The sequence below is a fragment of the Carettochelys insculpta genome, chromosome 6 (assembly GCF_033958435.1).
Source record: "Carettochelys insculpta isolate YL-2023 chromosome 6, ASM3395843v1, whole genome shotgun sequence".
NCBI classification, from domain to species: Eukaryota; Metazoa; Chordata; order Testudines; family Carettochelyidae; genus Carettochelys; species Carettochelys insculpta.
Window position 1 is genome coordinate 68,744,738 of NC_134142.1, and position 16,601 is coordinate 68,761,338.

The 16,601-nt window shown below is 42.8% G+C and overlaps 1 protein-coding gene across 8 annotated transcripts in view; it reads left to right on the forward strand.

The window, feature by feature from the left end:
* ACTN1 (actinin alpha 1) overlaps positions 1-14,223 on the forward strand; it is a 128,916-nt gene extending 114,693 nt beyond the window's left edge. For 4 of the 8 annotated variants that reach the window (XM_074997199.1, XM_074997192.1, XM_074997194.1 and 1 more), the window contains 7 exons: positions 545-727; positions 1,711-1,845; positions 3,647-3,826; positions 4,192-4,338; positions 6,096-6,176; positions 9,853-10,011; positions 13,442-14,223. In XM_074997199.1, coding sequence (XP_074853300.1) covers positions 545-727; positions 1,711-1,845; positions 3,647-3,826; positions 4,192-4,338; positions 6,096-6,176; positions 9,853-10,011; positions 13,442-13,600 — 1,044 coding nt within the window. In that variant the 3' untranslated portion in view covers positions 13,601-14,223. Of the gene's footprint in view, positions 1-544; positions 728-1,710; positions 1,846-3,646; positions 3,827-4,191; positions 4,339-6,095; positions 6,177-6,711; positions 6,778-9,852; positions 10,012-13,441 lie in introns of all 8 variants that reach the window. The other 4 variants (XM_074997198.1, XM_074997196.1, XM_074997200.1 and 1 more) reach the window with 2 other exon arrangements.
* Positions 14,224-16,601: the final 2,378 nt, after the last annotated feature.

The following is a 16,601-nucleotide window of genomic DNA, read 5'->3' on the forward strand; positions in this document are numbered from 1 at the left end:
TCCAGCCCTGTGATTCTGTGATTCCTGAACAGACTAAACCTGTTTCTATTGATTCCACTGTCACCATATTATATGTGGATCTGGTACAACTCTAGCTGGCAAAAATGAATGCCTGTGTGTGTTAGCATTCTGTTGGTCACCCAGTTGCGCTAAAGTAACACTAGTGATCTGATCTGTTTTTTTCCCCCTCAAAATCATTGAGCCCTCTCTGCCCTCATTGTAATGCTCAAGCGCTCTGGGAAAATTAGCCCACCAGAGCCTAAAGCAAGATGTGCGTGGCAGGTTTTGTGATGTTCTCTGTAGCTAGTCAATATGGGATGGAACCAAACATGGCAAAAATAACTTGCCTCGCAACTGCCTGCTATAATCCAACTGTGAGGGTCTGAAAAGTGTATGAGTGCAATAAAAGTGGTGTTTTCTTGCTGGGAGGAGTAGCCACAGAGGAGTTTCCAAACTTCACTGTTTTAGCAGCACCTCAACATGGAGGCTGTCCTCTGACTATTGCTCTTCTTACCTGTCTTCTGCTGGCGCCTCTATTCTCCAGGGATTGACCACTGCCCATGAACAGTTCAAGGCCACTTTGCCAGATGCTGACAAGGAGCGACAAGCCATCCTGGGGATCCACAATGAAGTGTCTAAGATTGTCCAGACCTACCATGTCAACATGGCGGGAACCAATCCCTACACTACCATCACCCCACAGGAAATCAATGGCAAATGGGACCATGTGAGTGCTTGGAGCCTTACCCTTTCTCTGTAAAGACGTGCAGCTTATTGTATCGCCCAGGGAAGTGAAATTATTCCCTTTCTAAATTTTCTTGTCCAATGCACAGTGCTCAGCTAGAGACCTGGCATTTAAGGCCAGAAGAGACCACCGGATCACCTAGTTTGCCATATTGGATATCACAGCCTACCAACATCACCTAGTGCCCACACACTTAACCCCAACAAGCAAAGTCTTACAGCTCACAGACTAGTCTATTACAGGTCGCAGGCAGAGAATAGAAGGGACTGACAGGCATCAGTGCCCAAGGCTCTTGCAATGGTAACAAAATGATTGAGCGGTCCCCAGATAATTCGAGGAAGTGACATGCTCTCTGTGTTGCAGGGAAAAGTGAAATGCTCTCAGGGTGACTGCATTCTGGCCTTGGGGAAGAATTCCTCATCAGGTGATCCATTAGACTCTTGAGTAATTGACGAAACTCACCAGCCAAAAAGCCAAGAGAGAGAATTCTCAGTATCCCTGAGAGCACAGGCCCTGCCCATCGTGCATGATTTGTTTCCAGCACCTGTGTAGTGTGCTTCAGAGTGCAGGCTGTACAGGTTAAAGAGGAGAACTTGGATCTTCTTTTATTTGCTTCTTGTGCTGATGAAAGATGCAGTCCTAATAGCAGTTGTGGTAATGGCCTTTGTGGGTCCAATGGCATTGAACAGAGCCCCTAAATTCATTTAACACAGATCACCATGGAGTCATGGGATGTTACCTTCTTTTGGTTAGACATAACCTGGTCTGTATTTGAATCATTGCTACTAGAGAAGACAGGTTTCCCTGAGCCATCAAGCCCAAGCCAGACGCTTATGACTTATTTGTCCATCTACCATCCCTCCCCACCTATCTCCCCACGTTTGCTGCATCAGTTTCTGAACACGTTATGTTGAGCTTGCTGCATGTGAAACATGTTCTGTGCCCCTTGGTGTTTTTTGCTCCAGGTGCGGCAGTTAGTTCCCCGGAGGGATCAAGCCCTGATGGAAGAGCACGCGCGCCAGCAACAAAATGAACGTCTCCGCAAACAGTTTGGTGCACAGGCTAATGTCATCGGGCCCTGGATCCAAACCAAGATGGAGGTAGTAACTTAACAATTTTGAAGCAATTCTTCCCCATTCCTTCACAACCTCAGCAGGCCTTCTGGATTCCCTTTCCCTTCAGCTCTTGTTCAGTCCTCCCTTCAGTGCCAAGAAGGGAGGCTTTCGCGAAAGTCAGTGGATAGCGTGTGCTGAGATTGTTACTGGTTAACCAGATGCATGGTACTTTTTTTTCCTCCCTGCTCTTTTTTTCCTCCCTGCTCAAAAGTGTGGCCTCCAGGAAGAGATGTTCTGTCACTTGAATACATTCAAAGGATTTCTAGTTTGCTTTGCTTGGGTCAGAGTGGGGAGCTGGGGTTGCCTGGTTTTGGAGGAGGGAGGGAGATTGGGTTAGAGCACGGGGCAGGGGGTGCCTAGCTCTGGGAGGTAGGGGTGGGGGTTTGGGTTATAGCAGCACGCTGGAGGTGCCTGGCTCTGGGGGAGGGGATTGGGTTATAGATATTGGGTGTTCCTTGAAATGATAACGAGTGCTGAAGTATGCCACATGGTGATAAAGGTTGCTGAGCACTGCCTTAAAGGATTGTTACCGTAAATATTTTGAGAACGTTCCTAGCACAGTAAGCCATGCCTTTATCTTTCATCATCAGATGTTGCCAACTTGTGATTCTATGTCATTGGATCCCCTTGGTTCAGGCTGCTTGTCTGCCTAGAGGAAGCTCCAGTGCTGTTACTGTTTAGATCAGTGACCCAAGAGACACAGCTGGAGGTGGTAACATACGATGCAGCTGCTCCTCTGAGCTCTAGCTGTTCCCAGCAGCAACCCTTTTCCTTCTTCTGTCCTCTTTCAGTCCCCACTGTTGTCTGAGTGGCCCACATTACATCTTGCTCGCAAGTTTGTGATTGACACAGAAATGGGTTTTTATAACTCAGTTCATGTCTCACATCCCCACCTCCTCTGAAAGCGTGAGGCCCTGGCTGTCTGATAACATTTGGCATTGTTTTACTGGTGATGGAGAAGAAGGAGCTGTAGGATCTGAAGCAACTACTTGTTTCCAGTATGGCATGCCTCATGACCCTGCACATGTGCTATTCCCTAGACCTAGAGGTACTTGGTACATAGCGAGGGGTAGATTTGTGGAATGAAGGCCTTTGAGGTGACCTATTCAGACATGCACCCAAATTCACTTTCCAAGCTTGAAAATGCAGGTGCAGATTGTACCTCCAAAGTGGGAAGATACGCCTCATCCCAGCTGAATGCGCCATCAGAGGTCTGGCGTGTTCATTTCAGAGGTGACACTCAGCAAAGCCTTCAAGAGACTTTTTAAGGAATCAGTCCTGCTGCAGGTGGCATTTCCTCTCCTTAGGGTGGAGGGGAAGGAGGGGAAACCTCCTAACTCACTGATTCCTGTTGCTCAGTCTACTTAAATGATTAGTGGCCAAGAGGCTTTCCACAGAACGCCAAATAATCTTGTGATCGGGGCTTGGCATATGTGACAAAGCGCAAGAACATAGCATGTGTCTGATTGTGGTCAGCAAGCAAAGCGGGTAGGGAGGCAGGGAAACTGCAGCCTCTAGGCTCATAACAAATGAGCCAGCACTTCAGCTGATGTGGACTGGTGTAGTTCCACTGACTTCAGTAGGATTACAGTGGTTTGTAGCATGGGAGGATCTGACTCCATATGTTTATCAACTCTCTTTGAAGCCATAAAGCTAGATCTTCATTTCCCAGGGCTACGTGACTTATTGCTGAAGCATTTCGTTCCATAGGGGGAAGAGAGAGATACCGTGCTTGTGGAGGCTAGTCCCTCTAATGGGCCCAAATCCTTTGGGTTTGTTTATGCAGGAGATCGGCCGCATTTCCATAGAGATGCATGGGACCCTGGAGGACCAGCTGAACCACCTGCGGCAGTATGAGAAAAGCATCGTTAACTACAAACCAAAGATCGACCAGCTGGAGGGAGACCACCAGCAGATTCAGGAGGCACTCATCTTTGATAACAAGCACACCAACTATACCATGGAGGTAAATGGCTGAAGAAGCTTGCTGACTGCTGTGTTTTAGACCAGGCATACAAAGCAACCGACGCTGTCTTGGTCAGATATATTTAAGACCACTAATAAAGGCGGCCCCACCTCTTACCCCACCACAGGTAACGCTCCCTGAAGTTTCAGTAAATAACACAACTAGGTGGTGATGGTAGTGGTGTGGTCAATATTCCATTGTAACATTACAAATTAACAGCTTAGCTAATGATTTTTTGAAAAAATTACTTGCCGTTAGAGCTAGTCAAATAACAGAATAGAGATAACACTTAACTTATAAACCAAGGGCTCCAGATTCAGAATGTGCCACTTTTTAAAAGAAAAGTCTTGTCCTTTCTCCTTCAGCATATCCGGGTGGGCTGGGAGCAGTTGCTTACAACAATTGCCAGAACCATCAATGAAGTGGAAAACCAGATTCTGACCCGCGATGCCAAAGGAATCAGCCAGGAGCAGATGAATGAATTCCGGGCCTCCTTTAACCATTTTGACAGGGTAAGTCTGTGCCTCCTGCATCTCAGTGGGCCACCTGCTTTTTTTGTAGGCTTGACGTAGCATAAGAAACCAAACAGCCCCTACAGTAGAACTAACCACATAGTAGACTTCTCATAGCAGACTTAGAGGACCAGGCCTCATGAGGCCTCAGCCCTGTGGAGACTGTCAGGTAATCCTGTCCGTATTAGGCTAGTCTGTTTGTTATGCTGAGAGAAGAAGCTTGTCTGGAATGCAAGATTCCTGACGGAGCTAAGACACTGAGACGGTCTGCCACCGTATTCAGAAAACGGACTACTCTTCCTCCTGCCCAAGAGGATTTCCATATAGTGAATGAATATTGGATTTATAACCATTGGAAGGCACTCATCCTCCAGTAGTCCCTCACGTAAATGCTGCATACAGCTTATAAACAAATAAAATAGCCACTAATAAACTCATCCAGCACTCAGCCATGCTGCCATCGACGCTCTCTTACATAAAGGGAACCTCATGGAAGAGCTCCAGCTGAATCTTAACAGCCACTCTTTTGTCCAGAACGAGGCACTGCCAAGTCCCAAACCATTGATGGTTCTCTAGGTTCTATGATGATAGCTTCAATGCCACCCATAGTAGACGTACTGGCAACCAGTACAGATCCTGGAGAAGTGGGGAAATGTATGCACCTGACACTTCTTAAGCCTGCCACAGTATTCTGTGCCAGCTTCCGTTGGAATGGTCTCAAGGTGTATCCCCATTGCAGCAGTCTAATGTTAAGGAGAAGACAGCTCCAGGTGGCCAAATAATGGCCGAGTTAACTCCTCTCACGTTGCTGAAGTTGCTTTGATAATGACCCTATCTTCCTTCTAGGATTCCCCAGTGTATCCTGTACATCCTAGCTTTCCATTCACATATACTGATTTAAAAACCACTCCAAAAAAGTTGACAAAGGGTTTTTTTGAGTCGGCTGAAGTTGTCCCTGCATGTCCTTTCGAGAGAGACCCTCAAAGCACCAAAGGAAGTGGTGTGATAAATAAATTTTGTTATCCATCATCGGTGCATCCCATTGTATAATAGCAAAGGCTGCAGCTATATAAAGCTAGGGGTGCTGTTTTAGGGGATGAGCACTTGAGTGAGCTCTGCTTTCACATGCACAGCTGATAAACATAGGAGTGGGAGGACTTCCATGAGCTTCAGCTGTGTTTTCCTGATGTGTTCTTGGAATGCCAGAACTGTTCAGGAGCACACAAGGTATTCCACCAGCTAAGCTTCATGGAAGCATTGCCAGGCATACTACCTTAACCTACCCCTTTATGGGGGCATCTGACTTTTGACAATTAGAACGATAAGGTGATAGTGTTTGCACCCTCCTTGTCTTTCTGCTTCCCTGCACTCTGTTGAAATGCAGGGCTTCGAGCACTACTGGGTAAAAGAATAGCAACGATGGGGACTGGTTTGGAAAAAGTAGGTTTTAAAGCTTGCTAGTGTTAACATTTCTTGTTCAAACTCTGTCAAGACATGATCAAACTCTCTAAGAAGCTACTGTTTTGAGAGCATTTTTAGCACATCCTGAAATGTCATTGTGGTATCTAACTTTGTGCACTTTTATTTTTCTTCCCTGTCTCTTTATCTGCATGTCGTTCTTTCTCTACCTCTATCCTCTCCTCACCCACTGCATGGTGCACCTATTTGTTGTCTTTACTTCTCTTTTTGATCTGATCCACACTGCCACCCCACCCCCGGCACTGCATGTCCTGTTGCCTGGCACACCGCATAACCAGGACCACTCCGGCACACTTGGCCCTGAGGAATTCAAAGCCTGCCTCATCAGCTTGGGTTACGATATTGGAAACGATGCACAGGTACTGAATGCTAGTGGTGAATGCAGCGAGATGTTGAACTATGAGGAAATAACAGTTTTCTCCTTTCTTTTCTTTTTTGTTTTAATCCTTCTGTCATTGTTGTCATATTTTACTGTACATGCATCTCTGTTCCATCCCACCTTTACTCTTTACTTAATGAATTTTCATATTTACCCCTTTTAATTATCTTCATTTATTGTCTTGGGAAAATTCTTGTTTATATCTACCTGTTCCATGTATTTGTTTAACTTAACTTTTCCTGTCTTCTCCCCCTCTGTGTGTATTTGCCTTACTTGGTATCTTTGTTCCGTTTTTACTATTGAATATGTGTCCCATATAAAAACTATTTCATTTCCAACTGTATCATTGCTTCATGGCTTTACAAACCTCCTTTCCTGTATTTTTCTTGTCCAATAATTCCTGTCCCTTTCCCTGCAAATCCATTCTCTGTAATATCTCCTGTGGGTTCATCTCTTCCTGGACTGGTTTCCCTTTTGTCTCCTGGTTTCTTCCATCCTTGCATCAATCTGTGTAGAAGAAGACTGGCATGATGGATTGTGAAGATTTCAGAGCCTGCCTTATCTCCATGGGTTACAATATGGTAATGTAAAGCCCTCAGTCACTCATGTTCTCTGTGATTCATATGGCCATCTGCAAAGGGAAAGGGAATACATTTGTAATGATTCAAGGTAAAATCTACTTTAATTCCTAGGACTCTGAGAAATGGAAACCAAATGTTGGAACGGTTGTGTGTATGGAAGCATTTAAATCTTAATCCTGCAGTTATAGCTGGAGGGAATAAATAAAGGGTTATGTCCTCTTATGAGCTGTTTAAAGAGAAGTGATTTGGACAACTGCCTGGCTTATCAACTGGAAGAAGCAACACCACAGCTCATGTTGCTGTTCTCACTGTTTGCGTACACCAACAAGTAACCTCACCAGCAACAAGTAAGAGTGAGATTCCTATGGAAGTCTTCATGACAGCCTGAATCAGTTAATGCTCTTGCTGCCTACAAGTACTGACACAAAACAGGAAGAGTTTTTGAGAAGTTCTCTGCATGCCATGCACATGTATGTGTGTACGCACACGCACATGCACTCTCTTCTCCATTCTTAGTTCGACCTGCCTGGCACTGTTGGAGAAACACCTAGAACATGCTCTACCAGTATACAGATAAATCCAACTAAAACTCGGCCTTTAAGAGTCTAGTGCTAAAACTGAGACTAGAATGAACCGTCTGTGTACTCTGCATGCCCCACCTCGGTGTGCTACAGAGGTACTTGCTTCAAGTTTCCTCCTAGGGCCAGTTATGACTCTAGGACCCTGATATCCCTTTGAAAAGCTTTTTCAGTGTTAGTATGGCAGCAAGTCTTTCAGCAGGTGTAAATCTTAATCTCTGCTGATAATATTACTGAAATCAGCTTTTTCCAACCAACCAAAGGCACTTAGACTGGAAACAGTGCAATCAAATTGCCTTCCTGCTACTTGTTCACCTATTCTCTCCTGCCCTATTCTTTCCCATTATGGACAGTGGAATTCACCTTTATTCCACTCACTTTGCCTGTTCATGCAGGCTAGAGACCTGTTTGCATCTTTCTCATAGCTTTCCCCACCATAATATGGTTAATGATCAGGACCACATTGCACTAGGCTGACTTTGTTGAGAGAAGAATCGTAGTGGGGAGAACTGCTGGCAAAACGTATTGGTACTAATCTGCTCCAAGAGGAGAAGAGAATCGCATAAGGAGTTTAAATAAAGCCCATGCTAACCTTGCTGCTTGCAACTGTTAGGCCAGGGGTCTGCAACCAAACTAACAAGAAGAGCCACTTTATCGAATTCAGTTACAAAGTCAGTACCTCGAGAGCCGCAGTGCACGTGAATATGAGACTGTCATTAACAAATAACATCAAATCCTACTTTTTGTCCCCCCAGTGTAAAAACTGCGCGCACACAAGGATTTGTACCAGTTAGAAAGTTGTTACCCCCCTCTCCAGGCTTTACCTGCCTCAGCCCCAAAATCTGCCCCCCATCCCCAAGCTTTACCCCCATCCCGCAAACCTTCCCCTGCATCCCAGGTTTAACCACTTCAGCCACAAACCACCCCACACATCCCCAGCCCCAGAATTTACCTGCCTCAGCCCATGAACTCTGCACACTGCCACTGCTCCCCCCGCGGCCTCCTTTGCTGGGTGGCTCCGGCAGGGCAGGCTCGGCTGCGCCTCCCACCAGCTGTCCTGCAGCCTGACGTCCCACATGTGGAGCCCTGCTGGCTTCCCCCCATCTCACAGCTGACCATTCAGCCTCCAGAGCTGTATGTGGAGTCAGCAGCGATAGCACTCAGAGAGCTGCAAGTTGCCCTCCTCTGTGTTAGGCAAAGCAACCTTCCAATGTACCCTACTTCTCAGCCCACCATAAATACAGGCCCCATCAGTTAACATGTTACCAAATGTTTTAAAGATCATATATGTGTGTTACAGGTTCATGCTGATTTGCACTGAGCGGCCCTAAACTTTCACTCTTGCTCCCAAGCAGAGATGGGGCTCTACCCCTTTATCCTCATACAAGGGGGAAAATGGTACAAGGGATCAGAACAGACACTCCTAGTTACAGAGAAAAATAAGAAGCACAAGTTTTGACTTCCATGTCAAAATAACATACCTGAAAGAACCCACAGGTCTAAAGACACTAACCTGGAGATGCTGCTCTCTCGTGCCTCTCCACAGCACGGCAGTCTCTGATTTCTGGTGCCTTTTTGGTAAGGGTTACCTTAAAAACCATTAAAGGCATTAGAGAAGGGCATCAAGAATGATGAGAAAAGTAAGGGAGTCCAGAGAAGAAATTAAAGGTGAGGGCCATTTTCAAATCTGGCTGCCCAGAATTAGGTTTCTGAATCCATATTTTCAGGGAGCCCTGTACAATAGAATTGCATCATTCTCTGCATTATTGGAAACCTTATCTTCTTTTGAAGCATCCATGCCATTGCTTTCTGTTGGAGACATGATCCTAAACTACAAGTTGTTCCTCCCTGGTCCTGCACCCTCAGGACCTCACTAGTTCCAAATGAGGGATTTTGCTGAACCAATAGAAGTAGATGCCCCTGTCCCTAGCCACCTCCTGTTGGCCCTGGCGATGGTTCCCCAGCTCTACAGCCACAACTTGGCACTGCAGCCAGCCCCTTTGCCCCGCTTAGGCGGGTTAATTCTGGGGAGGGAGGAAGCAGGTTTGCGGCTAAGATGAATTAAGCCTTGGGATGGCGGGGACAGGTTTGCGGGTTGAGGGGTAAAACTTGAGGATGGGAGATGGGTTTGGGGAGTGAGAGAGGTACAGCCTGGGAATGGGAGTTCGCAAAATTCTTTTGAGTTTAAAGGGGTTCTGTAACGAAATAAAATTGGGAAACACTGTTCAGAGCATTGTTAATAATACTTAGTTCAAAGGGCAAATGAACATTTTAAAGAAAAGGTCAGGTATGAAAGCTTGTTGAATGTGTTTGTGAGCTTGATTTTAAGTGCCTTTGATAGCTGTATTTTCTTAGCCATGAGATCAGGATTATTTAGAAACATCCCAGTCTCATCATTTCAGCTCCCAGATGCCATCCTTTGTGTGAACTGGATTTGAATTCTGGTCATTCTTATCAATAGCTTGTTGACCTGTTGCTGACTCTCTTTGTTATCTAGGGAGAAGCAGAGTTTGCCCGCATCATGAGCATTGTTGATCCCAATCGCTTGGGAGTAGTGACATTCCAGGCCTTCATCGACTTCATGTCCCGGGAAACAGCAGATACTGATACTGCTGACCAGGTCATGGCTTCTTTCAAGATCCTGGCTGGAGATAAGGTGAGGATGGCCTTTGGGAGGGGAACACATGTTACTTTTAAATAAAAAAGGAAACTGTCTCAGAAATGGCCAAATTGATATGAAGAGACAAGAAGTACAATTCCTCAGAGGTGAACAATGAAACACTCTCTGCAGTCGTGTGTAAATTCCTGACCAATTGTCAGGAGACCAAATAATAGCTCTTACTTTCATGTACCCTATAGGCATCCTGATTTGACAAAGCCCATGAACATGGGCTTAAGTCCCACCAACTTCTACCCAAGTCAGTGGAACTAAGAATATGTTTTAAGTATGCAACTGCAATAATACATAAAATGCTTAACACAAAGTCAGTATCAAACAAGAAACCAGTGTAGCTAATATTTCAACATGAAAAGTGTCTCAGAGCCAAAAATGTTCACTACCATCAAGGAAAGACATATTTCAACAAAATCTTGAAGTCATAGAAAGTAAAGGAACCAGTATCAATCACTGGTGTCAGTGGTTGTTTCCTATGTACACAATCATTACAAATTAGCAGATCAGTTACCTTATCTTTAATTTAAGCAGTTTGGTGCCATGATGCTAAAGTAACTAGTCAGCTGTTATGGTTTTATTGGTTATTTTTAGGCAAATGATTAAATTCTATAAACAACAGTAAGTCAGCTAATTAGATGAATCTTGAAAAATGATAAATAACTGGACCAATTACAAGTTCAAGTGGTTTTTCCATGTGACAATTTACAGTAATGTGTAAGTGTATGTTTTACACTATCAGTAGCAGATTTTAATTTAAGGGTAACCTCTATCAGTTCATAAATGTTTTTAAAGTATCTACCTTATAGCCATATTATCACAAATAATATATGATAGCAATAAAAGCAAACATGATTCTGGGATGCATTAACAGGAGTGTTGTGAGTAAGACACGAGAGGTCATTCTTCCGCTCTGCTCAGTGCTGATTAGGCCTCAGTTGGAGTATTGTGTCCAGTTCTGGGCACTGCGTTTCAAGAAAGATGTGGGAAAATTGGAGAAGGCCCAGAGAAGATCAACGAAAACGATTAAAGGTCTAGAGAATACGACCTATGAGGGAAGACTGAAAGAACTGAGCTTGTTTAGTTTAGAGAAGAGAAGACTGAGAGGGGACATAAGAGAATTTACAAAGGGGAGGGAGAAAAATTGTTCTCCTTGGCCTCTGATGGTAGGACAAGAAGCAATGGGCTCAAATTGCAGCAAGGGAGATTTAGGCTGGACATTAGGAAAAAGTTCCTAACTGTCATTCCAGTGTTTAACCACCCTAAACTGCCGTAGGGGGGTTGTGGAATCTTCATCATTGTAAGTACTTAAGAGCAGGTTAGTTAGACCTCTATCAGGAGTGTGCTTGGCCCTGCTGTGAGGGCAAGGGACCGGACTCAGTGATCTTTTGAGGTCCCTTCCAGTTCTAATGTTTTATGATTTTTTTAGGAAACTCCCAGTACCAAGTTAGATTTTAACTTCTCTAGATTTGGTTAATAAATGGAATGACTTTACCAACAGGTGACAATTTTTTCTTTTCCTTGCATAAAATCACTGACAGTTATTTAAATTAGCTAATTAAATAAATTTAATCTTGAAATACACGAATATTTTCTAATAATTTTGGTGATCTGTTTTGAAATATGATCATATGTAGTAAAATACCATCTTAACTGAAATTTCACATTAATAAATTATCCTAATTTTGAATTCTTTGTCATGTTCCTCTATTGATCTTACTATGGGGGGGAAGAATGGCTCAGTGGTTTGAGCATTGCCCTGATAAACTTACGGTTGTGAGTTCAATCCTTGAAGAGGCCATTTAGGAATCTAGGGCAAATAAATTTTACAAAAAAAAAAAACTGTTGGGGATGGTGCTTGATCCTGCCAGGAGCACAGGGGACTGGATTTGATGACCTCCTGAGGTCTCTTCCAGCTCTATTAAATGTGTATCTCCATATATAAACCTCATATTTCATCCACCTTTTATTACACATTGTCTCTGATCAGAATATGTCTTGTCTCAACAACTGAGTAGTAAGTTCCTAGTTAATTCAGCAGGATGTAAATTACGATATAAATAATGTTATCTGTAGTTTTGTGATTGAATATTAAATTTCAATTGATTATTGTGTATTTCCAGAAAGGGGAATGATCAATATTAATTTTGTTTTAAATGTTACACAAAAATGCCTTTTACCTTCGTAGCGCAGTCTGACTTAATGTCCCCTCCAACTCCATTCGCAAACATAAAAGCAGAACACTTAATGAAAGATTGAGATGACAAAGGACAGAAAACCTCTGCAACCTAAATAACTTTTAAATGCTTCTAAATAAAATTGTCCATGAGTCAGTTAGCTACAGAGAACTTGTTGCTTAGCTCACATTTAACAGACTGGTACCAATTCGTATTCTGGATATAAGATGATGGGCCAGACTAGCTTCAGGTATGTTTATGTTTCCAATAGCCAAACCTACTAGCTGGAGGCTTACATCCTTTTGAAAAGTGCCCCTAGGAAAGGTGGGCCATAGAAAAGAAAAGGAACATGGAGGGGTAAAACTGTATTGGAAAAAAAATATTCTTTGGTAGACAGTGTTATCTGGTATTTGTGCTGATATAATTTGCCAGCACTTGTAGGAGCTAATTTCCAGACCCTGAAAAAATCATGGAGCAGGTACTCAATGACTCCATTTTGAAATGCTTGGAAGAGAGGAAGGTATTCAGGAACAATTATGGATTCCCGAAGGGCAAGTTATGCCTGACCAACCTAGTTGCCTTCTCTGTGAATATGGGGAAAGTAGTAGCTGTGATTATACCTTCGTTTTAGCCAACCTTTTGGTATAGTCTCCCACAATATTCTTCCCAGCAAGTCAAAGAATAGAATATAAGGTGGGTAAAAATCTGGTAGGATTGTCAGGCTAATGGGTTGTGATCAATGGCTCGATGTCTACTTGGCAGCCAGAATCAAGCAGAGTGCCCCAGGAGTCAGTCACATTTTGAAGACTTAAAATCAGCTTGTGGGGTGCAATAGTGCACCAATCTTTAGTGCTTGATAACGAGAGACTGGATGCAATGAACAATTTCTGTTTCTTCCCATTCCCTGTAAACAAGAACTGTACCATCAGCAAAACAGCTGGCAATCTGACATTGATATTGACAACCTGCTTCCTGCTCCAAGCTCTCTGGACTGTCTTCCAGTATAGTTTCTCTCTCTCTGTTGCTGGTCCCTTGCCAAATTCCAACTAGAGTATTGCATTACACCTTCCTGTATACCAAATGTGTCTTCAAAGGGATACAGTATTTTTAATTTACTGTCTTAAACTGTAGCACAGTTGCCCCCCTGTGCATCTGAGCAGAAGGGAGTGATAGATAGAGAACTTTCTAAGCACCATTTGCTGGAAAGAATGATTTGATTTGTCTCATTGTTTTTGCAGAACTACATCACTGTGGATGAATTACGACGGGAACTGCCTCCTGATCAGGCTGAATATTGCATTGCTAGAATGGCACCATACAGTGGACCTGATGCTGTACCTGGGGCCCTGGACTATATGTCCTTCTCCACAGCACTGTATGGCGAAAGTGACCTTTAACCTCTTCCTTTCTCCACACCACATACTTCCCACTCCCTCTCCCGTCCAGGCGCACTCTTCTTTCTGTATGCAAAGCAGCCTCTGGTCCACCTCCTTTTATTTTGTGTCTCCATTTTTGCTTCAGATAATAACAGATCATGTTTATAAGGGGAGACATTGAAATGACCGTCTACCTTACCCTTGAAATGACAGTTTACAAAATTATTTTCTGCAAAAAAAGTTACATTTAGAAAAAGACATATTTTATTATAGAAAAACAGGTATTTTTCTCCATCAGATTAAAAGATAAAGAGAAAATTTAAAATATTGCACCAAATGTTTTATGTTGAGACATAGGAAATCAAGAACAGTGTTACATTCCATCCTTCTTTACAAAAATGAAAAAGAAAGAAAAGGAAAAAAAAAACAAGTCACCTGTACTGTTAATTTTTTTTCCATTGCGTATGTCTCTTTATCATGTTTATCTTTGGAGGGGGGATCAGACACGTAAGTGCATGTGTTTGCTGGTTCACTCATTTCATGAAAATATTTTATGATAAAACTTTTGAAATTGCTGTGTTTTCTAGGGAAAAATAATGTACACAGCTCATGTTTTCATATTTAATTAAAAATTTTCAATATGCCTCCTATGTTTATCAGTGCACAGTTTTGTTTTTTTTTTTTGGTTGTTTTTTTTTTTTTTTTTGTGTTGTTGCTGAGAGTTGTCTGGTTTCAGAACATGAAGCTTGAGAGTTGATAACTTTGATATATTGCTTGTCACAATCCATATTAAAAATTTCTTGTGATAACAAATCTAGACCTCTTTCGTTTGTCTAGTGCGTGTGTTTAATACCATTTAATTAAAACTCTGAACACATGTAGATCCTTTCAAAATCAAGTTGATAGGTTTTTATAAATCTTCATAATACCTGAAGTAAAATGTTTACTTCCGCTCCCTTTGAAGTTTTTCTTCTGTTCTGAATGGTTGAAATTTACATGGCTGGTGGATACTCCTTAACAGCTTCAAATGAAAAGTCTTATCACTGCAAAATAGCATCTTGAACCATTCCTGATGTCAGCATATCTCTGAGAATAGTGAGATTATTGCTACAAGACCAGCTCAGAATGAGAATTCGGAGTTAAATTTAACATACCACCTCCTGTGAAGGGTTAACATTCGGTATCTTAGTATTTGTGATGTCATCACTTCTTTCACCATAGTGTCTTTCAGGGAAGACTATTGGAATTTCTAATATGTCCTCTAACAAAACTCTCTACAGTCCTCTTTATATATCACAAAAAAGCATAAAGGGCATTTAACCCCTTCCAATCCCTACTCACGTTGCAAGTAACCTTTAAAGGTGTCCCTAATATTCATCTCTTCTGCGACCTTTAGAGAACACAAGGAGTTTTCTCCAGTGACTATTTCCTCACATCTTTTTTGGCATGATCAGATTTCAGGACCCTAGCACTTGCAGCCAGTTTGTTCTTGGAATAATCGATTGCAAGAGTGCAAAATTAACTCCCAAAGAGACAAGGAACACCTGCTACGTTCAGTGCAGTTGCCCAACAGGGTCGGTTCTGATTTTCTCAAGTTAGGTTTCTGAGCAAAAATAGACTTTTTTAATCCTTCAACTTCGTACAGTTTTCTTTTTCTTAATCTAGTGTCTGACCTGTAATGGAAATCCCTGGGCTGTCATGTAATCCCAACCTGGCAAACCTTGCTTACGCTGTCTGCAAGAGGGGAGGACAAATTCTGCTGACATAGTTATGAATTTTTAAGCATCTGTTGACCCTTACTCTTTCCTCTTCTAGGGTTACAGGGGTGGTAAACTGTCACCAAAGACTACAGGTGAACAGAGTTCAGTTACAAAAGTAGGCATGCACCCAGCACAGAGAGGTTATGTGATTTATCCAAGATTGCACAGCAAGTCAGTGTCAGAGCTGGATTAGAACCAAGGTCTCCTAACTCCATGTCTGCACTTGAATCAATTCTGTATTTCCTACTTTAAACTTTTACTTAAAATACACCAGTAACTTTTTAAGACTTGTAGCTGAGTCATTATCTCCTTCCCTGGCAAGCTCCTCTTACGTGATTTGCAAGTCACAGCCGGTAACTATTAAGTTTTGGAGAAAAAGAAAATGTTCTTGTAAAGGATGTGCAGTGCAGGTCTTGATTTTTCAGTTGAAATTGAAGTAGTACTAGAAAAAAGAAGCAGACATGCTCTGGAGACCCAACTCCTGCATGTCAGGTGGAAAAGGGGGCTCTTCTCCTCCTCCTCATTCCACTGCAAATTTTGGGAACATGGATTTTAACTTCATTGCTGTTCACTGGATGATTGAGTTGAACATATGTTCAAAAGCAGACTAGTCTAGTGTAGCTGAAATGGAGCCAAAGGACTCTTTGAATTTAAAATGACCCTTATGGGGAAAAAACTGCTAATAGTATTTGTAATGTCCACTCTTACTGTGATCTCAGTGTTCTTCACAAATGTTAATTATTTTTAATCTCTCTTTCAGTAGTGCTTACAGGCCGTGATTCCACTATGCTAGATACACAACAGCGCTTCACAACACTCTGGGCCTTTCTCCACTAGCCCCCTCCTTCGAAGGGAGCATGTAAAGAAGCCCAAGTGGTGAATAACAATGAGGTGCTGAGCTACATATGCAGCACTTCATTAGCTTAATTCTCACCACGGGAACTTCGAAGTTGCTAACTTCGAAGCACCAGCATGCCGTATAGCCATGGGCACTTCCAAGTACTCGCGCAACTTTTGGCACTGGAAAGGTTCAGAAAAGGGCAACTAAAATGGTTAGGGGCTTGGAACAGTTCCCGTATGAGGAGAGGCTAAAAAGATTGGCACTTTTCAGTTTAGAAAAGAGGAGACTGAGGGGGGACATGATAGAGGTATATAAAATTATGACAGGTGTGGAGAGGGTGAATAAGGAGAAGTTATTTACTTGTGCCTGTAATACAAGAACTAGAGGACACCAAATGAAATTAATGGGTAGGTTAAAAACT